The sequence below is a fragment of the Bubalus bubalis genome, chromosome 23, assembly GCF_019923935.1.
Source record: "Bubalus bubalis isolate 160015118507 breed Murrah chromosome 23, NDDB_SH_1, whole genome shotgun sequence".
Classification (NCBI taxonomy): domain Eukaryota; kingdom Metazoa; phylum Chordata; class Mammalia; order Artiodactyla; family Bovidae; genus Bubalus; species Bubalus bubalis.
In genome coordinates this window covers 14,705,239-14,731,733 of record NC_059179.1, presented here as the reverse complement: position 1 = coordinate 14,731,733, position 26,495 = coordinate 14,705,239, and the positions used below count along the sequence as shown (strand labels likewise).

The window sequence follows — 26,495 nt, the reverse complement described above, 5'->3', positions numbered from 1 at the left end:
TAGCTCTTCCTTAGGAAGACAACGGATTTGTTTGACTCTTCCCCTCTCTACTAATTAGAGACTTTCTTGTACAAAGAAGAAAATTCTATAATGAAAATGTTTGCTACTAATATGAAAAGCCAGGCTATTTTTTCTTTCAGACAACATTCTAGGCCATGCCAAACGTTAAGACACTGGTACAGAAACTGCACTGAGACAATGTTAAAAGAATACACTGAAAAAGAAAAGGGAAGTACTCCAAGTACTCCAAGTTTACTCTTGCTAAAGCAACATTTCCCCTTCTTTCACAAGGAGGAATACTTTCTACACTCTGCAATGAAAATATAAATTAATATAACTTCTCTAGACTGTGATTTTGCATTATGTAAGAACCTTATTAAAAAAAATGGCCATTCCCTTTGACTCTAATCCTACTTCTAGGAATCTAACTTCAGTGAACAATAATAAAGGTAGATAAAATTTTATCAACAAATATATTAATCTCAAAAATGTTATTTGTGTTATCAAAAATTGAAGAAGGAAAAAAAACACTGAAAACAGGTTAAATCTCAATGTTAACAGAGGGGTTAAACAGTGAGGTATATCTATGGATAGAGTGGTTATTCAAATCAATGCTTACACAGAATTTTAAATAACTTGGGAAGAAGCTTATGATAAACATTACTAATAAAATCACATAAAAACCCATCAAAAGAGACTGGAATAAAATTTGAGAAAATGTTAAGAATAGCTGTAATTTGTATGGTGGGATTATGGGTAACTGTGATTGTCTTTATTTCCATAAGGTTTACATACATACTTTATTTTCCCCCAATAAATTCCAATAATGAATTCCCCTCACACAGTTGTTAAAAGCCTTATTTTGAAGGAGTCCTCTTTCAGGTATGCATTTGTGTTTGCTCAAGTGTGTGTGGGCATGCGCACAGTCAGCAGAAAGTAACCACTTAATGTACTGGCTGCAAATTCCCTTTCTTTCCGAAAAGCAACAGCAACATGACCTTTGGGATTTGGAAGAGGAAAAGGCCTTAAAATAAGAGCTGATCTACCCCCAGGTGAGAAAGGAGGAGCCCATTTAATGAATTTAAAACCTACACCAACTCCAACTGTGAGTACAGAAGTGGTTCTTTTACAGCACAAAAACAGACTTTCCTAGATAAAGAAATACTATGCTCTTTTCTCACAAGGTCGGATACTCATATGCAAAGTTCTTATCGCTAGAAATTTCTTTAGAAATTACAGAAACCACAAAATTTAACCTAATTGCCCATCTGTTGTTGTTCAGTCACTAAGTTGTGTCTGACTCTGCTACCCTATGGACTGCAGTAAGCAGGTTTCCCTGTCCACCATCTCCCAGAGCTTGCTCAAACTCAAGTCCATTGAGTCAGTGATGCCATCCAACCATCTCATCTCTGTCATCCCCTTCTCCTCCTGCCTTCAGTCTTTGCCAGGATCAGGGTCTTTTCCAATGAGTCGGCTCTTGACATCAGGGGCTTGATACAGAGGATAGATTTCCTCATTACAAGGCATTGGGTCTAATGTTAATTCAGGTAAATGAACTTTGAGAAAAAAGCACTGCTTTTTCTGAATGGACTACAGGTGTCCCTCCATCCATAACAATTATAAGGTCCTTTTTCACTTTTTAAAGTACAGTTCTTTTGAGATGAAAGATGTAACACAAAACAAAGGCATTATTCTTGGGTCCTACGTAACACTATGCCGGGCCAGGCTCATGGACTGAGTCCATTTCTGCAAGCTGCTACCTGTGCCTATTTTGACCAAGAAGCAGGATCCCAGGTTTCTGGGATGGTTTAAAAACATGACTGCTCTGGAGCCAAAGTGTGACAGGAAGGGATGAGGAAACTGGAGTGGTGCCACCGACTTCTTCACTCCACATAGTCACTGCTTTGGGAATGCCTCTCACATTCGTTGTGCTTTCACAGGATGTACTCTGTCCTTAAGGAAAACTTCACTTCTCTGTCTCAAGTTTTGCTTCCTTCAGATGGCAGTACAAAATAATACATCTGTTATTAATCACAAAAAATCTCCCTCAGTCTTGTAAATAAACTGTGAGACATGGTCTCAACAGGTGCATTTATTAGTTAACACATATAACTGAAATTCAAAGATGTAGATCAAACATGAACAAAAACAAAAATCTCCCCTAGATTATCCACAAGCAGTTTTACAATTACTTATTAAAGGATAAACTCAGGCATATTATAACAAAAATTGGTATTAGGTTCTAAAAATGGGTTTGTTCCAATAGTCAAGTAAAGTAATTCCATCTTAAATCCTTTGGGGAAGTAAGCAAAGTATGGATCATACAAAAATGAATAGCAAAATAATGTGTCTCAGTTCTATTTCATCATGATTTAGAAGATTACCTAAAATTAGTAACCTAACTTTTTTTTTTTTAACCAAGGATTCAAAAATGCCCTTCATAAGTAATCTGATAATATAAGGTGGATTTATGCAAACTTTTTAAAGTGAGTTGTACATTTCACTTCCTCAGTGATTCCTACATATGTCCAGCAAACAAAAAGATTCGGCTTAAGAAAAGAAATGGTTCCATGGGTGGTCCATTTATATGCTCAAAATAGTTGAGAATCACTTCAGAATCACTGAAGAGTTAGTCTGTGTCAAAGCATTTAGCCTGCTGACAGTTTCCCATCCTAAACTGCACTCCAAATCTACACCCAAGAAACCTGGGGTCTCAGACCTGTTGAGATCACTTTGTGCAAAGGACACAATGAATCTAGGCCGACTTAAAACCATTCTATGGAACTCTTGAAGTGACTTTTTGCCTTTGTAAAAGTGAACCCAGAGTGCTAGGTCATTTTTTCCTTGAATCTGGTTTAGCTTTCTTTGTTTTGGGTCTTTGGGTTTTGCTTTTGAAGCACCTCAGGGGCAGTGACCCAAGGCAGAAGATAAATAAAGTTAAGCCAACCTCAAGAGAAAAGCAACTGGGGACACCAGGTTTGCTTTTGTAAATGGGAACAGTGATCTGGGGGCTCAGGGTCAACCCTAGTCCCCCAAATTCCCCTTTCCAAACACTAAACCCACCTGGGACCTCAAAGTTGCTTTGCAGATTCCAAAAGTAAACCAGAAGATCATTTTTCCTTTGCTTCCAAAAAAACAAAGCCAGAGCAAGGGTTCCTAGAGTGCTTCAGAGACTTAAACGACAACAAAAATCCTAAACCAGAATGTAGCTTTAAGGAAGAAATATGAGTAATTAGGCACTGGGGATTCAAGAAAAATGGGTCTTATTAAATTGGCCACAATTGGGGAGGGGGAATACAAGTACTTTTTCTAAATAGATGTTGAAATCAAATGATGAGCTCCATATGCTTTTTAAAGCACTTGGCTTTTACCCCTTTCCAGCTATCTGAAAACACATTTGGAAAATTCCACATGCCGCACAGAAAAGAATTTTCAGTAGCAGATAGAATGGGCTTGGGCAAAAACTAAAGAAGCAGTGTTGAGCTTCTATCCACTTCATTTTTTTGCCTCCAGGTGTTCACTGCCCTCGTGCTGCCTTTTGACTCTCTGATACACCTGACCCCTAACCCATGCCTGCCCTCTTCAAATAGTCCATCTGCCAATAGTCCACTCTCAGCCAGCCTTTCCACTCCTAACTACGTGAGGATCAGGAGCGAGGTCTCAGCACATTGTGGCTTAAAGGCATTCTTCTCTTCAAGTCACTTAACTCTAGTGAACTGCACACAGCAGAAGCAGAATGCTCCTAAAGTATTTCTGATGATAAGCCAAGTAGTAGTCCTAGATAACTACTAGGTTGGTTTGGAATTTGGGGAAAAAAGAGGCAAAAGGAATTTACATCATCAGATTTATACACATCTGTATTTACTTAATCTTGAATTTCTTGGTCACTACCATGGCTAAAAGACCATGCAGATACATATATGTGTTTGATTTTATGTGGTCTATTTCTTTATTAAGATTAATTTTATCAAGTAATACATGGTTAATAATCAAATGGGGCACATCATAAAACCAACAGTCCACTATCCTACACTTTCCATTCTCAGACGCAGTCATGTTAACTCCTTCTAATACTGGTGATTACCTCAATATTTCTAAATATACTTATTTTTCTTGTTTTTATTTATCATCATACAGTTAGCATATATGAGGATTTATCTTACTTATACTACCTTCCTATTTTTGACAGTTATAATAATTTTTCTCTATTTTTGCTTTTATAATTTTAATATAATTAAACTCTTTCCTCTTGCATCACCTTAAAAAATTTTTTTAACAGTTTGGAGATGTATTTCATATATGGTCCAATTTATCCTTTTTAAAGTATACAAATCAGTGGTCTTGTGTACATTCACGGAATTCTCCAACCATGTGAATCGATTTGAGAACACTTTTATCACCCCATACCCATTAGCAATCAGTCTCCAAAGTGGAGTCACATAACATGTTTTTTGTGCGTCCAGTTTCTTTTACTTAACATAATATTTTAATGTTTATCCATGTTGTAGCAGGTAATTCAGTAATTCATTCCTCTTTACTGCAAAATAACATTCTGTTATATGGATATACCACGTTTGCTTATCCATTTATCAGTTACTGAACATTTGGGTTGTTCCCATTCAGGGGCTATTATGAATAATACTGCTATGAACACGTTTTTTGGTGGACATGCATTTTACTCTTGGGTATATATCTGGGAGTAGAACTGGTTACAGAAACTTTTAAGAGGATCTTTTGACTTTCTGTTTAGTAATGTAAGAATATTAGCACCTTATATAGTTGAGTTTTAAATAATTCTTTTGGCAATTGGGGTTTAAAATATTTATATTATATATTTAAACTCACATAACAAAAGATATTTAACTGAAGTTTCCTATAAAGTTCTGTATGAATCCAGACAGGTATTAGTAAATTATTATGAAGAATTTTTTTGGACTTTCCTGGCCGTCCAGTAGTTAAGACTTTGCGCTTCCACTGCAGGGAGCATGAGTTCTATCCCTGGTTGGGGAACTAAGATCTTGCATGACATGAGGCACAGCCCCCTCCCCCCAAATAACCTTTTTATCTTCTACTTCTAAAATACAAAAAACCTAGTAACTAGCCAAATAGAAAAGAACATTTCAGATATTTTCCTCAAGCAGTTGAGTGTGATTTTGCTTTGTATGCCACCTTCACATGTATATGCGGCTTGTTTTTCTTCATGAGTACCTTGCTCAGTTGCCTCATGTTGTGGGGTGAGTCACACACTGAGTGCTAGCACTTAACCTAATTACCCAAACCAGAAATCTGGATTCACTCTGCTTTGAATCTTCTCTCTCACAACTTCTGCTCCTTATTTATTGCCAAATTATGTCAACTTAATGTCTTAAATATTTTTTTCCTAAATATTTCTTGAATTCACTTGCTATTTACTTTCCACCACTGCTATTACTTCTGTCCTAGATTTAGATATCAGATTCTGTCCCCTGGGGCCTTTGGTCTTGCCTATTCCCTCTGCCTGCTCCTCAGGATCCATCAACCTCCACACTGCTGCCAGACAGAAGCAGCTAAAATACGTATCTGATCATGTCATTCACTTGCCTAAAACTTTCAATGACTTCCCAGCTCCTACAAGATAAAGTTCCAGTTCCTTAACATGACATGCAAAGTGATCTTTTGGCTTCCTCTCCTGCCTCGGAATTCAAGCTCCTAAACAAGGAACTACTCAAGAGTTTTTTTAACCATGATGATCCCCCACGAAATTGTCATTTTCTTCTGAGTCCCTTTCTCCTCTTTCTTCACCCAGGGAACTCTCACTTATTCCGTACAATTTAGGTCTGGATTCACTTCTCTCAGGAAGCCTTCCCAGACCACCGTGGGTTAGCTGTTCTCTCTCGTGTGTCCTCACATTCCCCTTCACAAAATCTCTATTACACTGTTTTTCACACTATGCTGATATCACAGTTACTATGTCCGTCTCCCCACGAAAGAATCAAATATCAATAATTCCTTCTGTAGTCTGAATGATGCAAGGCTAACTCAGTCTGACTTTTTCTTATATGGCAGTAGTGAAGCCTTTTCTCCTTCCTATTAATGTACTTTGTAAGTGCCTCAAAGCTGGTGACTTGTTTTGCTTAACATCTGTACCTTCACCTTTGGCCCAGTACATGGTATATAGCAGGAACCAAGCAAATGTTACCTTTTGACACAGAGTTTATGTCTATGCAGAGCCCACATCATATATATTAATAAGATAGCTATGTTATTATTTACTTTACTATTTACAATCAAGACAACTCTAAATTTTTAGTAATGCCTTATATTATTCTGAAAGCCAGATACTTAGTCTCTTTGATTTAATTTGTGCTATAGAATATAGTAAAATATTTCATAACCAAAGTTCTACTCCTGAGATTACCTTTTGTAATCAGTGATGCCACAATCAAACATGCTAAATAAACATTCCTGGGTCATACCTTTAATTTTCTATCCAGATTCATTACATCATCTGCCACACTTATATAACAGGGAGTTATGTAATGCCTTTACCAATGAAGCTCAGACTTCCAATACTAAAGAAATCAAACCTTGAAACTCATGATGTGAGGTGTTCCCTAAACTTTTTTTTTTTTTTTTTTTTCCAAACTGTATCCAGCTTTATTAAAGATACTTTTCATAAACAATCATGGTATTTCAGGCAGGACATGGGCAGACAATCGTTAACAGTATACAACTTTCAAACTCCCTTTTTCAATGGACTACCAAAATCAGAAAGCCACTATAAAACCCAATGAAATCTTCATGTGATGCTCTGAACAGGGAAAGTTTAGAGTGAGGGTTGACATTTCACATTTAGCATGTTGTTTAACAACTTTTCACAAGCCGACCCTGACTTTCAGGAAATGGAAATGAAAATGGCAGAAGTATCACTCTGAGGAGCCACAGTCTAAAAAAAGGAACCGCTGCTCTTTTGAAGGACGCCATCTCAATGGTGACACTAGAAAGTCCAGATTGCCTGACATACTGGTCATCAATTTTGGGGGGGGGCACGGGGTTCAGGTTCCAACAGGTCTCTGGGTTAGGGGAGTCAAGTCTGTGCTGAGGTGGAGAGGGAGAAGAGGACATAAAAACTAAAGTTTAGTTCCCCACACCACAAGGCCGTTTGTGCCAAGGTGGCTCATGTGTGTCAACATCAAGGAATCCCTCCTTCCTGGGAACCAAGAGGAAGTCTCTCAAAACTAGACGGGAAAGGTATTTTTCCCCCACGTCAATTCAGCTTCGGAGACATTCTGTTAGTGACGTGCCCTTCCCCCAAAAAACAACAATGAAGTGTTCTGTGTGCTAACAACATAGCTTAAAAAAAAAAAAAGTAAAACAAAATTCTGCATTTTTATAAAACTTGATAAAAAATAGTATTTCAAACTGTACAGTCACCAGAAGTACACAGTTATCAAAAATGCACACACTTCACTTGGCATCTCCAGCACCTTCAGCTTTCTGTGCCTGGTCTGTTTTGGCATCTCCATTTTCTGCAGGGTTATTCCCATCCTTGCCAGCATCAGCTTTCCCCTTTTTCCCTTTGGGTACCTTCTCTCCCTTCTTTGCAGGGGCCTTTTTAGGCTTGGGCTCTGGCTTTGGAGGAGCAGGTTTAGCAGATAATCTTGCAGATCTTCTCTGTGGTTCGTCCTTCACCTTGGCTTTATCTCCTTTAGCATCCCCTTCAGCCTTTCTCTTGGGCATGGTGGCTGCGGCGGCGGGACGTAGGCGCTGGACACGGGGATGCAGTGGCGCGCGGGCTTTAAGTCGATCCAGGGGTCGCTCTCGCCTCTTCTTCACACTGCTCCTTCCCTAAACTTTTAGTTCTCTATGATAAGTCATTCTGTCATTGCAGCTCTGAAGAAATATGATCTGCTAATATGAACTGACTTTGGAAGAACTCAAACAACAAAGGAAAACAATATGGATCAGCCAATGAAGAAGAATTGTATGCCAATGTGTCTTTACTCCAGGATATAGTAGTTGCTCAAATGAGAGAAGCTAGACTGGGCTGGGATTTCTTTAAGTACTCCTGTAGAGTACACTTATTAAGAAGAACAAGAGGGAGAGGATAACCATTTTTAAAGTTTGTAAGAGTCTAAGTGGCTACTCCTCTCCTCTCCTCCCCATGATTGTGTTTTAAAATAATGCAAATGAAAACTTGGAGACACAAATAGCTGGGTTAATTTAGTCTTAAAAGTAATTAGTGACATATGTTTTACTATAAAATTTTAGCAAGTCAAATAATATATATTATTTATAACTTGTCACTAGTTATAAACACTGACTTTTAGCTTTTGAAAAAACAAAGCTAAACTAAAATTAAAACTAAATACTTCAGGCCCCAGTACATATTATCATTCTATTCTTTGAAATGGAACTCAGGCCATTTGAGACAAATGAAGCACAACATGACCATTATATCCTAACTGCCTCAGGAGGAAAAGGGGGAGAGTTTCTATGGTAATAACTTAGCAGGAACTGACAAAGCAAATACTCCGGTTCTAGTTCTTGCAAGAAATTTTTGGGGAGGTGGGGAAGTGAATTTCAGATGCATGTCTCATTTGTTCAGCTTTCTAGAGATAAAGGTCTCTGTTTTATGTCCTAGAATATATTAATAAATGCAGACCCTTTGCCAATATGCCTTAGATTCACAAAGAATACAGAGTTAGCTAGTCTACTGTACTTAGTATGATGGAATAAGGAAAATAAGGACCTTTGCAGTCTATATTAAAGACAATACTATAATATCTTGGTGAATATTTCTATGAAATATTTAACAGGTCTTGCATTGTCATTCATTTTTTTCTTTCAAATCTTATATTAGATTTTGTAACTTTTACTCAACTTAAAAATATATGTATTTTTTGTTCCTCTAAATCTAAAAGGCACTTACTTATGTTAAATAATTTATTAACCTCTAATTATCCAGGCCCCCATGAACAGTATGAATAGGCAAAATGATAGGACACTGAAAGATGAACTCCCCAGGTCAGTAGGTGCCCCATATGCTACTGGAGATCAGAGGAGAAATAACTCCAGAAAGAATGAAGGGATGGGGCCAAAGCAAAAACAACGCCCAGTTGTGGATGTGACTGGTGATAGAAACAAGGTCCGATGCTGTAAAGAGCAATATTGCACAGGAATCTGGAATGTTAGGTCCCTGAATCAAGGCAAATTGGAAGTGGTCAAACAGGAGATGGCAAGAGTGAACGTTGACATTCTAGGAATCAGTGAACTAAAATGGACTGGAATGGGTGAATTTAACTCAGATGACCATTATATGTACTACTGTGTGCAGGAATCCCTTAGAAGAAATGGAGTAGCCATCATGGTCAACAAAAGAGTCTGAAATGCAGTACTTGAATGCAATCTCAAAAACGACAGAATGATCAATGTTCATTTCCAAGGCAAACCATTCAATATCATGGTAATTCAAGTCCATGCCCCAACCAGTAACGCTGAAGAAGCTGAAGTTGAACGGTTCTATTTAGACCTACAAGACCATTTAGAGCTAACACCCAAAAAAGATATTCTTTTCATTATAGGGGACTGGAATGCAAAAATAGGAAGTCAAGAAACACCTGGAGTAACAGGCAAATTTGCCCTTGGAGTATGGAATGAAGCAGGGTAAAGGCTAAATTTGCCAAGAGAACGCACTGGTCATAGCAAACACCCACTTCCAACAACACAAGAGAAGACTCTACACATGGACATCACCAGATGGTCAACACTGAAATCAGAGTGATTATATTCTTTGCAGCCAAAGATGGAGAAGCTCTATACAGTCAGCAAAAACAAGACCGGGAGCTAACTGTGGCTCAGATCATGAACTCCTTATTGCCAAATTGAGACTTAAATTGAAGAAAGTAGGGAAAACCACTAGACCATTCAGGTATGACCTAAATCAAATCCCTTATGATTATACAGTGGAAGTGAGAAATAGATTTAAGGGACTAGATCTGATAGAGTGCCTGATGAACTATGGAATGAAGTTTGTGACATTGTACAGGAGACAGGGATCAAGACCATCCCCAAGAAAAAGAAATGCAAAAAAGCAAAATGGCTGTCTGGGGAGGCCTTACAAATAGCTGTGAAAAGAAAAGAAGCGAAAAGCAAAGGAGAAAAGGAAAAACATAAGCATCTGAATGCAGAGTTCCAAAGAATAGCAAGAGATAAGAAAGCCTTCCTCAGTGATCAATGCAAAGAAATAGAGGAAAACAACAGAATGCAAAGACTAGAGATCTCTTCAAAAAAATTAGAGATACCAAAAGAAAATTTCATGCAAAGATGGGCTCGATAAAGGAGAAAAATGGTATAGACCTAACAGAAGCAGAAGATATTAAGAAGAGGTGGCAAGAATACACAGAAGAACTGTACAAAAAAGATCTTCACAACCCAGATAATCATGATGGTGTGATCTCTCACCTAGAGCCAGACATCCTGGAATGTGAAGTCAAATGGGCCTTAGAAAGCATCATTACGAACAAAGCTAGTGGAGGTGATGGAATTCCAGTTGAGCTATTTCAAATCCTGAAAGATGATGCTGTGAAAGTGCTGCACTCAATACGCCAGCAAATTTGGAAAACTCAGCAGTGGCCACAGAACTGCAAAAGGTCAGTTTTCATTCCAATCCCAAAGAAAGGCAATGCCAAGGAATGCTCAAACTGCCATACAATTGCACTCATCTCACATGCTAGTAAAGTAATGCTCAAAATTCTCCAAGCCAGGCTTCAGCAATACATGAACCGTGAACTTCCAGATGTTCAAGCTGGTTTTAGAAAAGGCAGAGGAACCAGAGATCAAATTGCCAACATCCGCTGGATCATGGAAAAAGCAAGAGAGTTCCAGAAAAACATCTATTTCTGCTTTATTGACTATGCCAAAGCCTTTGACTGTGTGGATCACAATAAACTGTGGAAAATTCTGAAAGAGATGGGAATACCAGACCACCTGACCTGCCTCTTGAGAAATCTGTATGCAGGTCAGGAAACAACAGTTTGAACTGGACATGGAACAACAGACTGGTTCCAAATAGGAAAAGGAGTACGTCAAGGTTGTATATTGTCACCCTGGTTATTTAAATTATATGCAGAGTACATCATGAGAAACGCCGGGCTGGATAAAGCACAAGCTGGAATCAAGATTGCGGGGAGAAATATCAATAACCTCAGATATGCAGATGACACCATCCTTATGGCAGAAAGTGAAGAGGAACTAAAAAGCCTCTTGATGAAAGTGAAAGAGGAGAGTGAAAAAGTTGGCTTAAAGCTCAATATTCAGAAAACGAAGATCATGGCATCTGGTCCCATCACTTCATGGGAAATAGATGGGGAAACAGTGGAAACAGTGTCAGACTTTAAAAATAAAAGTCTGGGCTCCAAAATCACTGCAGATGGTGATTGCAGCCATGAAATTAAAAGACGCTTACTCCTTGGAAGGAAAGTTATGACCAACCTAGACAGCATATTGAAAAGCAGAAACATTACTTTGCCAACAAATGTCCCTCTAGTCAAGGCTATGGTTTTTCCAGTGGTCATGTATGGATGTGAGAGTTGGACTGTGAAGAAAGCTAAGCACCAAAGAATTGGTGCTTTTGAACTGTGGTGTTGGAGAAGACTCTTGAGAGTCCCTTGGACTGCAGGGAGATCCAACCAGTCCATTCTAAAGGAGATCGGTCCTGGGTGTTCATTGGAAGGAATGATGCTAAAGCTGTAACTCCAGTACTTTGGCCACCTCATGCAAAGAGTTGACTCATTGGAAAAGACCCTGATTCTGGTGTTAGGGAATGCACACTGATTGAAACTGCCTACCCTGGCCAGGCACCATGTAACCATTTGCATGAGTTGTTTTATGACAGGAGATCCTGATAAGGAATACGGAACTAATAAGCCACCACCAACCGGAAGAGTTCAGGAAAGGTCAAAAGGAGACATCGCGTGTCCGTCCACTTCCCAGAATTCCTCTCGCTAGCATCCATCTTGGCTGAGTGATGTGTGTGCCACCAGGAAAGACTCTGAATTAGAGTGATTGGCCAAAGACAACATGGAAACTAATCCCATCGCCATAAAACCCGAGACTGCAAGCCACGCGGCAGAGCTGTTCTCCTGGGTTCTCTTACCCTACTGCTCTCCACCCGGTGCCCTTTCCCAATAAAATCTCTTACTTTGTCAGCAGATGTGTCTCCTCGGACAATTCATTTCCGAGTGTTAGATAAGAGCCCTGTTTCGGGCTCTGGAAAGGGTCCCCCTTCCTGCAACACTGAGAGGGATTGGGGGCAGGAGGAGAAGGGGACGACAGAAGATGAGATGGCTGGATGGCATCACCGGCTCGAAGGACATGAGTTTGAGTGAACTCCGGAAGTTAGTGATGGACAGGGATGCCTGGGTGCTGCAATTCATGGGGTCACAAGGAGTTGGACACGACTGAGTGACTGAACTGGAACTGGAATTATCCAGGGGCTTCCCAGAAGGCTCAGACAGTTAAAAAAAAAAAAAAAGCAATGTAGGAGACCCAGGTTCGATTTGTATGGATACAAGAGCTGGACCATAAAAAAGGCTGAGTACCAAAGAATTGATGCTCTTGAACTGTGGTGCTGGAGAAGACTCTTGAGGGCCCCTTGGATAGCAAGGAGATCCAACCAGTCCATTCTAAAGGAAATTAACCCTCAATATTCACTGGAAGCACTGATGCTGAAGCTGAAGCTCCAATACTCTGGCTCCCTGATGCAAAGAGCCGACTCACTGGAAAAGACCCTGATGCTGGGAAAGATTGAGGGCAGGAGAAAGGGGTGACAAAAGGATGAGATGCATCACTGACTTGATGGACCTGAGTTTGAGCAAACTCCGGGAGATGGTGAAGGACAGGGAAGCCTGGCGTGCTGCAGTCCATGGGGTTGCAAAGACTGGGACATGACTTGGGGACTAAACAATTATCCAGACCTAACTGTACGTAATTACCTTTTGTCAGGTATAATAATTTGCTCAATAAACGCGTTAGAACACTTGCTGCTTAGTCTGTTTTCACAGATAAATTTGGTTTTTCCATAGCCCCATGGCATAACTAAATATGAAAAAAAAAAAGGCGGTGGGGGGGGGCAGTTACGAAATTACATGCAGAAGCTAATTCACGAAGGTAGTAGGTGTGTAGAAGGTTCCATAGTTTACTTTGAGACTGGCGATGGCTGAGTGCTTAGTTAGTTACAGCTCTCTGGTAACTCTCTGCTGCTGCTGCTAAGTCACTTCAGTCATGTCCGACTCTGGGCAACCCCATAGACGGCAGCCCACCTAGGTAACTGGTTAACTCTCTGGACAGGGTAACAGTAACAGCACTGTGATGTGAACTTCAAAGGGGCAACAATGCAAACTTTAAGATGCCCCTTAGTTAAGAAGCAGCTATGGGTAAACAGCTCTTGGCATCACTTTCACTACAGGTTTTAGCAGTAAAATACAAAAGGAGAAACTAAATAAAAACAACAGAGGAAGGACTTACTTTCTTGGGGAGATAAATGCAGCCAGTGGAATTAAAGGGCTTGTGATCTAAGTCCCACAAGGCTTGCAGGATGTGAATCTGCACTAAGGGAGTGCAAAAAGAAATCCCTACCTGACCTCTGGATAACCTAAACAGGAAATTAGGACATTTCTAAGCAAAATAGGCTGTGTCATCCTGTTAAGATAATTGTGTTTCCATTGACACTCTGCATAAACATCTTTACACTAGGCCATCCGGGAAAAAGTTCGAGCCATAGCATCTCCTCTTTGTAATACATAAAACGGGGCCTGGCCCAGTGCCCTCAACATAGTTGAGGAGGTAAAAGTTTGCTGATAATTAGGAAGACAAAGAAGGGGAAAGAGGGTTAACAAACAGGTAAGAAAGTTGGAAGCATTCTTTAAGTATTTACAGAGAAGTTGAAAATAAGTATTCTTTTTAAAAAGGAATTTAATTCTTAAGCAGAAGCTGGGTTAATTAAGAGAATAGTCAATGATTTTAAAGAATGATTCAACAAACACTACAACTTAAAAAGAATCAGCATTTCCCCCCCCTACACACAATAATTAAAAAATATCTGACATTAGGTTTTAGTGCTGTAGGATGTTAGAAATCAGGTACCATTTGGTTTGGAAAACTCAAGCTCCTCCAATGTCTCACATAATCAATACTCTTTGGATATGACTTGGTTTATTTGATCATATTTGACTTGGATAAGAAGTGCTGTTTCGGGATTTCCCTGGCAGTCCAGTGGTTAAGACTCTGAGCTTCCACTGCAAGGGGTATGGGAATTCAATCCCAAGTTGGGAAACTAAGATCCTACATGTCTCACAGCGTGGTCAAAAAAATTTTTTTGTAATGCTTTTTCTTTTGACACCAACAGAGCATTTATATCTATACCTTATTAAATTCTCTTCCAATTAAGTTTTTTTTAATCAGCTTTCATTTTGAACTAATCATTTAAGGTAGTAATAAACTCTGGATCTCAACTTCCTCTTTCATAAAATGAAGGGACTGTATTTATACATGACACGTACTCTATTTGACACTAGCAATTAAAGATGATGATCCAGTGTTTGGATTCAAGGAGTTCCTAAGTATAATGGAAGAGATAATACAAACATAATTATGAACATGTGAATTACACTGATAGAGTTATGTGTAGGTTATTATTATTAGAGCCTTCTCTTGCTTAGGAGAGTGAAATGCAAACCCAAGAAATTATCTTAGATGGTCCCCAAACTGGGTTTAATAAAGGAGTTAATCAAAGGAAGAGTGGTGGTTTTTTCAAATAGATGGGACAGCATGAAAAAAGGTACAAAGATAAGAAATAGTTTTGCTTATGGGGAATATAATGCACTTTATAGTGTTGCTGAACTGAAATACAAGGAAGGAAGTAGGTAGCACAAGATAGACTGGAGAAGGGGACAAGGGCTAGGTCATAAAAAGACATGTATGCCTTGTTTAGGAACTCTGGGCAGCCATTGAAAGATTTTACCCATGGGATGGAGAGAAGATGCTGGATAGGTAGTAGGCAGTTAGTTAGGATGGAAAGAAGAGGATGGGTTTGAGAAATATTTAGGAGGAAAAATCCCCAGGGCATGATGAATGACTAGGTGTGGGATACAGCAGAGTGGTGCCATCAATCAAAACAGAGAAAATGGAAAGAAGATGTGATCCAGAATGAGGGAAGATGATGTGTTGAGAGCTTTAGCCACACAAGATGTAAGACACACTTCTCAGTGGAAATGTCTACCGATCAACTGGATATAGCATTTCTGTCAGAGATAAGATGAAAATGGATGCGTTCACCCAGGTAAAGTGTATACTGGGAGGTGTCCTAAGAACAAAACCTCAGAGACACCAACAATCAGGGAGTAGTTGAAAAGAAAGCCACAAAAGACACAGAAAAACAATGTTAAGAGAGTATAATCTTTGAAGAAGAGAAAATTGGAGAGGATATGATCAACATTATCAAATGCAGTAGGAAGAACCAGTAAGATAAGGGCTAAAAATGTCCACTGGCCTTCCCTGGTGAATACTGTTTTAGTTAGCAGTGTAGCAGAGCAGGTAGGATCGAAGAATCAATGAGAAATGAGGGTACAAAGGAGAGAAAAAAGGGATCAGAAATAGCCAGAAGGAGACTAGAGAAGATACTGTCAGATTCCCCTAGCAGTGCAGTGGTTACGACTCCATGCTCCCAAAGCAGGGGGCATGAGTTTCATCCCTAGTCAGGGGAGATCCCGCATGCCCCTGGGAAAGCCAAACAAGATTCTCTTTCTTTCCTCCTCTCAGATAGGAAAGATCTGAACATGTTTTTAGGCTAAGGTAGTTCGGAAAAGGATAAAGCAGAGGAAAGGTTCAGGAGTAATGAAACAAAGTCCCATAAAAAAGGAAGACAAGAGAGCTTTGAATAAAATGGCTACCTATCATCTGATTCTAAAGGAAGGAAAGGAAGATGAGTGCAAATACAGATAAACTGTGACTGCAAAAGCAACAGGGAGAGATGGACAGTGGCAGTGAGGAATGAAGGAGGTATAAGAGGCTGGAGCTTTCACTCAAGAGTGGAAGAACAATGAATCTATGAATAGAAATGAGGACCTAGGAGAACATCAATTTCTTCCCCACTGTGCAGCTTGTGGAAGAATATGTGGCTACCACTAGTGAACTACTACAGGGTTAGCATTCCCCTTGCTGCTACTGCTGCTAAGTCGCTTGAGTCGTGTCCAACTCTGTGCAACCCCAGAGACGGCAGCCCACCAGGCTCCCCCGTCCCTGGGATTCTCCAGGCAAGAACACTGGAGTGGGTTGCCATTTCCTTCTCCAATGCATGAAAGTGAAAAGTGAAACTGAGTCGCTCAGTCGTGTCCCACTCTTAGCGACCCCATGGACTGCGGCCCACCAGGGTCCTCCGTCCATGGGATTTTCCAGGCAAGAGTACTGGAGTGGGGTGCCATTGCCTTCTCTGTAGCATTCCCCTTAGAATTCCATAATTAGGTAGTAGAGAAAACATTCTGCCCCAGAATAAAAGCCGTAGGGCTGTTTACATTGGAATGAAGGTATAAAGAAAGGGCTAGAAGAAGCAAGAAGGTACAGAGTAAACAAAACAACAGGGAATGAGACAGGAAACAGGTTGGGAGGTAGGAAGGAGTGGATAAAGAAAGCAGAAAGAGTAGGGAGAAACTTTATTGAGCAATCAAATATTTAATCTTCTAGAAAGAAAGATGCATGCCTGGGAAGTACCAGAAATGATAATGACCAAGACTCAGGAAGAAACGGAGAAAGCTGCCATGAGGTTTTCAAAGGGCAGAGAGGCCTCTGAATGTAGATGTCTCAGGACTCTGAAGAGCAGACCATGAAAATTACTGATTCACAGACTGAAGGTAATTGGAAGATGATCTGACATTTAAGAAAACAGAAAAGAGTCAAAGAAAAAGAACTATAAATTGTAAAACACTTTAGGGACTAAACTATCACTTAACATTAAGAACTAAGCATTGTAATGTATACCTAAGAAGGAAGTTCAGGCAAAAATACTATAATGATTAATTCTCAAATCAATTAATCCCTTCAGCAAATCACATCCTTTCCATATATATTAGCAAAAATTTTCATCATGACTGTATTATACATTTGGCTCTTAAGTCACTACTGACTTAAAAGACACTAACCTAAATTTATTTTAATATATGGTTTTATAAATATATGAGTGGAATGCATTCCTTCCAAGTGCTAGCTTAATGTTAGCAGTGTTGAGTTCCCTGAGCCATCTAAATTTGAGGATGGATGGCTCTATAGGCAACTGAGAACTTCCTAAAGTTTAGAATATATACATATACCTAATCTGGGGGTTATGTCTGTTCTCACTTTCCAACCAAATTACTAGACTTTCAAGGGCAGCATAATATCTCTTAATTCTCTTTTGCTGCTAAGTTGCGTCAGTCATGTCTGACTCTGTGCGACCCCATAGACGGCAGCCCACCAGGCTCCTCTTTCCCTGGGATTCTCCAGGCAAGAATACTGGAGTGGGTTGCCATTTCCTTCTCCAATGCATGAAAGTGAAAAGTGAAAGTGAAGTCGCTCAGTCGTGTCCGACCCTTAGCGACCCCATGGACTGCAGCCTACCAGGCTCCTCTGTCCATGGGATTCTCCAGGCAAGAGTACTGGAGTAGGTTGCCATTGCCTTCTCCGAATTCTCTTTTAGGGTACTCTATAAAAGCTGGTTAACTGAACTAAATTACATTTCCTAGAACACTTTGAGAAGCAAAAGTTTAAGGACTGTGTTTTTTCTCTGAAAAAAACATAGCCACAAAAGAAAAGCAGAGAAATTTACACACAAGTAAAAGCTTCTAATTAGGCCACTAAAAAAGATTTGCACAAACACAGCCTGACTCTCGGGACTCCTTCACACATAGATTACTTAGAAGATTCTGATAGTCTTTACACAAAGTTCACTAATCACCTGTTCATTTTTATCTCTATTTCAGATCATTCATCATATTTGTATATAACTTTCACTTGACCATTTTATTCCAGTGAAGTGGAGACTTTTCTATACTTTATAAAAGGAGAAACTGAGTTTCAGGGAGATTGTCTAGTTCAAATTTATATAAAGATTAGAATCTAATTTCCTAAATTTATAAATTAAGTGCTTAAATAACTTATTTAGGATGGTTTAATTATAAAAGATTTCCTTTTATTTGTATGTATAACCTATCTGCTTTCAATAAAAAATGCTTGGTAAGGTTTCTCAGAACACTTCTGTAAGATTTCACATTAGATATAGCAAATACAGTAGGGCCAACCTAGTTGCCCAAAAAAATAAATTTTGTTTTATGCTGCAAAAAGATTATAACAGTGGATATGGTGTTTCTGGTTATAGTATTCATTAGTATGTGAAACAAATAGTACATTATTCTTTCTGACAAAGCATTTAAATATTTAAACTTCTCATAAATTATCCTCACAACTCAAAGAAATTGATAATTAAAAAGAGAAACATTTCTGTTTAATAAAAGAAAAAATTATTAGAGAAAATAATTTTTCTTATAAATGAATAATTGGAATTTAGACAAAAATGTGAATTAATTTTGAGAGGAAGGATAAAGTTCCCTTTTGGAAAGCATCAAATACTGATTTTATATCTAATATTACTGGATGTACAATATTTATTAAGAGCCAGAATATCACTATTTTTTATTCATGGTAGACTATTCTAAAAATTTTAACCTATCCCTGTCAGTGAAAAAAACAGCAAGAATATCAATGATTTAAAAATTTAAATTTATGACTATCTCTATTTACATTATGCACTGGCTTATAATTCCCAGTCCACGGGGACAAAGCCTTATTTCTTAAGTAACATATTGACAATGTACATCAAAATTAATCATACTATAATACTTACAGATAAGGAATATTCCATATTTGCCCAAATGCACACTTATACAAACAAAAAATGAAAAAGAGTAAAGAAGATTCATATTTACCCATATGAAACAACATAGTATTGCATGAAAAATGCAAATTATAGCATATATGATCATTCCCCCCCAAGAATTCTACATGTGTGCACAAAGTGGATGCATGTGTGTGTGTTTAAATGTGCATTTTAAAAGGTCTACAGGGAAACACAGCAATGATTCTGAGAGACTGAGGAGGAAAAAAATGAGGCCCTTCTTTTTATACATTTCTACATGTTTGATTTTTTTGTGTTTTAAACAAGGAGCATGTAATGTTAATTTTCTGATTTTAATAACAGTAGTTAACTATTAGTTCAGTTCAGTCACTCAGACATGTCTAACTCTTTGCAACCCCATAGACTGCACGCCAAGCTTCCCTGTCCATCACCAACTCCTGGAGCTTGCTCAAACTCATGTCCACCGAGTCAGTGATGCCATCCAACCATATTATCCTCTGTTGTCCCTTCTCCTCCTGTCTTCAATCTTTCCCAGCATCAGGGCCTTTTCCAATGAGTCAGCTCTTCACATCAGGTGGACAAAGTATTGGGAGTTTAAACTTCAGCATCAGTCCTTCCAATGAATATTCAGGACTGATTTCCTTTAGGATTGACTGATTTGATCTCCTTACAGTCCAAGGGACTCTCAAGAGTCTTTTCCAACACCACAGCTCAAAAGCATCAATTCTTTGGTGCTCAGCTTTCTTTATGGTCCAACTTTCATATCCATTAATGACTACTGAAAAAAACCACAGCTTTGACTAGACAGACTTTTGCTGGCAAAGTAGTGTCTCTGCTTTTTAATATGCTGTCTAGGTTGGTCATAGTTTTTCTTCCAAGAAGCAAGCGTCTTTTAATTTCATGGCTGCAATCGCCATCTGCAGTGATTTTGGAGCCCAAGAAAATAAAGTCTGTCACTGTTTCCATTGTTTCCCCATTTATTTGCCATGAAGTGATAGGACCAGATGCCATCATCTTAGTTTTTTGAATGTTGAGCTTTAAGCCAGCTTTTTCACTCTCCTCTTTCACTTTCATCAAGAGGCTCTTTAATTCCTCTTCACTTTCTGCCATAAGGGTGGTATCATCTAAGTATCTGAGGTAATTGTTATTTCTACCAGCAAGCTTGATTCCAGCTTGGGCTTCAATCTGGATCTAGCCTGGCATTTCGCATGATGTACTCTGCACATAAGTTAAATAAGCAGGGTGACGATATACAGCCTTGATGTACTCCTTTCCTAATTTGGAACCAGTCTGTTGTTCCATGTCCAGTTCTAACTGTTGCTTCTTGACCTGCATACATAATTCTCAGGAAGCAGGTAAAGTGGTTTGCTATTCCCATCTCTTTAAGAAGTTTCCACAGTTTGTTGTGGTCTACACAGTCAAAGGCTTTGGCATAATCAATAAAGCAGAAGTAGATGCTTTTCTGGAGTTCCCTTGCTTTTTTGATGATCCAATGGATGTTGGCAATTTGATCTCTGGTTCCTCTGTCTTTTCTAAATCCAGCGTGAACATCTTAAGTTCATGGTTCATGTACTGTTGAAGACTGGCTTGGAGAATTTTGAGCATTACTTTGTTAGCGTGTAAGATGAGTGCAATTGTGCGGTAGTTTGAACATTCTTTGGCATTGCCCTTCTTTGGGATTGTAATGAAAACTGACCTTTTCCAGTCCTGTGGCCACTGCTGAGTTTTCCAAATTTGCTGGCATATTGAGTGCAGCACTTTCATAGCATCATCTTTTAGGATTTGAAATAGCTCAACTGGAATTCCATTACCTCCACCAGCTTTGTTCATAGTGATGCTTCCTAAGGCCCACTTGACTTCCCGTTCCAGGTAACTATACAAAACATTAATTACCATTGGGGAAGCTGGGTGAAGTATACATAGGACCTCTCTCAACTGTATTTGTAACTTCTTGTAAATTTGTAATTACTTAAAAAACCAAAAAGAACCATGAACATGTATTATTTTTGTAATTATTATGTTATTTGTTTTTTTCCCCCTTGCTTTCAAAAAATCATTGAGAGAGCAACTTTCCAAAACTACAAAACAGCTCCAAACTTTTACCCTTAATTAAATATATCACAAAAATCTATTAGCTTAAAATTTGAATCAATAACTAAAGAAGGTATGAGCATAAAACTCCATACCTAGTTAAGTTCATAAGCTGTAAGGCACCAGAATTACGACACTGAAAGGCAAAGCCATTCAGGTACAGCCTAATCCTTCCTAATCTAAGCTCTCCCAAAGGGCAGCATACTTTTCTAATATCTGGACCTTAGAGGTAAACTTTGCGAGATGTCTGATCTTGTTATATTCAGAAGTAAACCCCCAAAATGTCTTCCTTTAATTCTCTGGCACTTCAAATGAATTTAGGATTGTCGAAGGGAAAAATGCTTGCTGGAGGAGCTGTGTGAACAAGCTTGTTGTCCTGCTACTATATCTAGTCAAGCATTTGGATACTACAACTTTGGCAAATCCCATTAATACTTTAAGAAGTCAAAGACTTTAAAACTTCTAAAGAAAGTTCCTGTGAAGTAGTCAGAGGGGCATGTTTAAGCAAGCAGAATGTGTATACAATATAGTAACAAATATAATGCAAACAAAAGAAGATTTGTTTAATTATAGTGGAAATAATTGTTATTTAAAAGTGCCTTCTTCCTCATCATAAAAGAATAAACTGGACTAGTGGCAAAAGAATTGTATGTTATGATGCCTCAAGATTAGTAACAAGACAGAAATTTCAAAGTAAAGTCTTGGCAGACACCCAGTCTCCAAGGCAAGAATTATGGCCTAACAATTCCTTCATAACTTTCAAGGCTCGTTCATGTCCCTTTGCTGCTGCTGCTGCTAAGTCGCTTCAGTCGTGTCCGACTCTGTGCGACCCCATAGACGGCAGCCCAACAGGCTCCCCCGTCCCTGGGATTCTCCAGGCAAGAACACTGGAGTGGGTTGCCATTTCCTTCTTTAATGCATGAAAATGAAAAGTGAAAGTGAAGTCACTCATGTATGTCTGATTCTTCGCGATCCCATGGACTGCAGCCCACCAGGCTCCTCCATCCATGGGATTTTCCAGGCAAGAGTACTGGAGTGGGGTGCCATTGCCTTCTCTTTTAGGTAGAAACCAAAGTTGTTCAATTTGAGTCAAACACAAGTATATATTTATCAGGTTTCTCCTATCTTTCTCTGGTGAAGTACACTTGACCTTCTTTCCTAAATTTTATAACTATTTGAGGGCATGTTAGAGAGAGATTGTCAGACTATGTAGAAAAGGATAGAAGAAATTAGGTGAGAGTGGTAATGAGAACAGAGAGGTGGGTTCCCAGGGTACTTCCCTTATTAAACAATATTATTAGAAGGAACTACACTCATAGTTTAACATGATACAGAGCTGGCACACCAGTCTTGCCATCACCCTGATGAAGTATAGTATACTCAAAGAGATGGTAACTGCTGACTCAATGAACTAATGATCCCTACAATGCAAGTTTCACACAATCCACTAATTTTAGCAACAAACATTAAGCATGTCATGAAAAAGATCTCTCCCATAAGTAAATTATACACCATTTTCCCACACAGATTTCACTAAATCATTGAAATAGTTCAGGAAACAGTTCCTAACAGCACACGGTAGTTATTAAGAGAAGAAGGAATTCATCATATTAGACGATTTCCTCTACAATAATGTCCTCCTCAGCACACCATTTGGATTCTTCAATGGCTTTCTTTCTACACTCCTTAATTTCCATCCTATTAGTCAAGATACCTTTCTGAATCGAACAGTCTTTATCTTCAACTTTATCTTCTGTGATACTAGCTAACTCATCTCTCAGATTGTGTAGCTCTTTTATTGCCTGCTGTTAAATTGTTTACCCAGTAGCTGGCTATAGAAGGCACTCAATAAACACTTGTTGAATAAATGAATTAGTAAATAAATAAATGACAATCCATACATACATAATGCCTTTTACTACAAATACTTCTAGGATTTCACTAACAAATGTTTAATTTACTTATACACTTCCTGTTGCAAAGGTGTCTTAAGGTGTGTGTGCATGCTCAGTTTTCAGTTTCCCAGGAGCAGTGGTGGCGAGATAACTGCTGTTAGGTCACATATGATGCCTTTGTGAATCTACTGAAAATACTGGACCCTCTTCTCAGAAATATGCACATATAGAAAAGATTTTGTATAAATCTAAACCAACCTGTGATCCCCAGGTTAGAATCCCTGATTTAAGGCATGTAAGGACCTTTATGCAATGCAATCTATGTTATAACCAATTCCTGCTCATGGAGTTGAATGCTTAAGGAAACAATAATAATAATAAAAAGCTGCAAATCATTCCTAACAGATCTGTCTATAAAGTGGTAGAATATAAGAATCAGTCAAATCAGTAATAGTCATGGCTAATGGGCTGTTGAGTTACCTCATGCAGGTTGAGAGGTCCAGATTTGGAATTTATCATGAAAGAAAATGGCATGTGTGTTAATGACATATGTAATTAAGAAAACAGATCTGCAAAGGGAAGAGGGGTTTTAGGGGCTGCCTCTTTAAAAAATGGCATGTACTATACTCCTGTTCCAAGTATATGAAGTCACACTGTCTCAGGATATGGACAGTCAAGTTCCAGAAATTGATAATGTTTTTAAAAAAAACTAAAAGGAATGGGCTTAAATTCAGAATTCAGAATGTCCATTGACTCTTCTGGGAGGCAGAGAACCTTCCCTGGGTACCATTAATAAAAGATGCATATGCAGGGTCACAAAATGACTTTTAAAAAACATATTCTTTAAATTAAGTCAGATCAACGAAGTGATGGAAGGTAAAAGTTTTTTTAGGTGTACAAGTCCTCCTTTGCTGCCAGGGAGGACTTGGTGATAGGCAAAAGAGACAAACTGAATAAAGCAGCTTTTGTTTCCCTAACTCTTCTCTTTTTTGTATCTTAAGGTGCTTACGGCTAAGTTAATGTGGCTACAGTCCATGGGGTTGCAGAGTACAACTGAGGACATATACCCCCACACACAACAAACTGTCCGAGCAAAAAATTTCTGTGAGTCCTTTTCCTAAAGGACTCACAGAAGTTTTTTCACCACATTATTAGTACCACTAAGTAGTAATACTATTTTCTTTGTGACATTTTGGCTTTAAGATTCTTAATTTGGAAGGTATTAGGGTTTTCTGTCTTAAGGAAAGGTACAATTATCTTGAAAAAAGTCACTTCAAATGTATTTGCTTTCCAGGTGGCACCATGGTAAAGAATCTGCCTGCCAATGCAGGAGATGCAAGCGATGTGAGTTCAATCCCTGGGTTGGGAAGAATCCCTGGGTTGGGAAGATTCCCTGGAGTAGGAAACGGCAACCCAGGAGATGTTCTTCACAACAAACAAAATATAGAACTTGATTATTTTATCAAAATACCTCTCTTTCAAAATTTTCTCATCTCATTTACAGTGCATTACTAATGGAGAAAAAAAAGTAGCAAATATATTCTTTATTTCTCTCCAAGTATGCATACAGTGGCTCAATAACAATAGCCTTGAGATTCACTAAGGAATGTGACAACTGTTAGGCTCTGAACTCCATATGAGCTGATATTTTAATTTCCCTCTTAAATCGCTTCATTCTTCACAAGCAATCCTGTATTACCGTTTCATTCTTCTTAAAAAACAAGTTATTCTGTATGACTGACTGACTGGTTTACTGAAGCTAAGCAGCATTAATCCTCTAGTAATTACCATCCTTCATAAAATCATCTGAATGTGTTTTTTAAAAAGGAAGTTCAACAAATTATTTTTGAAAGCTTTCTACTATTTTTCATCATTTTTGTATTATCTGTGTTTTAATATTTAAATTTCATCTATCTACTAAAAGGCTTATCTATTTGCTTTCACAGGCTTCTGTTTTAACCAGAACATAGTTCTAGAAATCCATAGATTAACGCATTGCAGCAGTCCAGGTAATTCAGTGTTTTCAAACTGTGCTATAGAGCATTGATTTGCAGGACAGTAAGAGATTTTTTTTTAAAGACTATATTTGTGTGGATTCATACTTGGACTTTTTGTTCTTTCTCTTACAAAAAAAATTATTTATTTATTTATTTGGCTGCACAAGGTATTAGCTGCAGCACGCGGGATCTTTCAGTTTTGGCATGTAAACTCTTAGTTGTGGCATATGGGATCTAGTTCCTTGAACAGCAATCGAACCTGAGTCCTCTGCATTGGGAGCTAGGAGTCTTAGCCATGGGATCGCCAGGGCAGTCCCCAGAGACTTTTTTTTTTTAAAGTATTTTATACTCAAATAAGCCTGATGGTGGTGGTGGGAGGGAGGGATATACCTTAACTATAGGACTCTCAAAGCCTTCAATGTGCTAATAAAATTGTGAATTTACAAGAGAAAAACACAATATTCAGGATTTCCTAAAATTAACTGACTATAATCTACTTTCTTCATGACTCACTGTTCCAAATAAATGTTGCTTTATTTAAGTTCTAGTTTATATTTAGTCATTGTTGATCGCTCAGTTAAGGCATATACTGCCTTTGTCTAAATTCCTATAATTCTCCTACTAAAAATATTTCTTTATCCGTAAAAGAACAGTTGGTTTTGGAGCAATGACAACATTTCTTTTACTATCCCTAAATGACCAAGAGAAATCAAGAAATGTTTGTAATGCTTACACTTTTACATGAAAAGGCAGAGCAATGTGTCATGTATTTTTTAGAACTATTCCCATAAAAAATAACTGAAATAGTAAAGAAAATTTTATTTCTTTTAAAGTATGTTTTTTATAGGGAAGGTTAACTTACATGGAGTATCCCAATTCCTAATACCCAATTAGGAATATTTGGTAATACCTACACACCAAAAATATTTTTTAATATAGCTGAATAATTTGCATTCACTTATTCAACATTTACTGATTGTTTACTATCTGCCAGGAATAGCGTTAAGCAATAGATGTACAGTAGTGAACAAAAAAGGCATGATTCTTGCCTTCATGGGCTTATCGCTTTGCTTTTTTCTTTTATGTTACCTGTATTGTTATGAATACTTTCTCCAGAACTGCTTTATTTTTAAAAATACCTTTGATGTGGTAGGGATATAGTTAGGCTGCTATTTTTAAACCTCAGCCCTATAACTAATTTGTTAATGAGGAATGGATGAATCATGAACTATAAGCATACAGTTAACTGGGGGACAACAGAAAGCATGTTACTTGTATATTAGAAATACATATCATTTATGTTTCAAAGTCTTGTGTTTTATAATTATTTTACATTGAAATGCTATGAGAGCCAATTCTTTTCAATAAATGGTGCTGGGCCAACTGGATAACATATGGAACATAATGAATCTTGAACCTTACACTCTATACCATGCACAAAAATCAATTCCAGATGCACTGTAAACCTAAATACGAATGGTAAAACAATAAAACTTTTAGAAGAAAACATTTACAATTTCAGGGGTAGGTAAAGACTTCTTAAATTGAACAATGAAAAGAACTGATTAATCATGAAGGAAAAAATGATAA

The 26,495-nt window shown here is 38.2% G+C and overlaps 2 protein-coding genes across 9 annotated transcripts in view; both read right to left on the bottom strand.

Moving 5' to 3' along the window:
• The window catches only part of EXOC6 (exocyst complex component 6), a 191,561-nt gene that overhangs the window by 3,450 nt on the left and 161,616 nt on the right, over positions 1-26,495 (bottom strand). The gene's annotated exons all lie outside the window — the stretch shown is intronic.
• LOC102389195 (non-histone chromosomal protein HMG-17) lies at positions 6,623-7,842 on the bottom strand. The gene has a single exon (XM_006073684.4). The coding sequence runs from the start codon at positions 7,717-7,719 to the stop codon at positions 7,447-7,449; it is 273 nt and encodes a 90-aa protein (XP_006073746.3). The 5' UTR covers positions 7,720-7,842; the 3' UTR covers positions 6,623-7,446.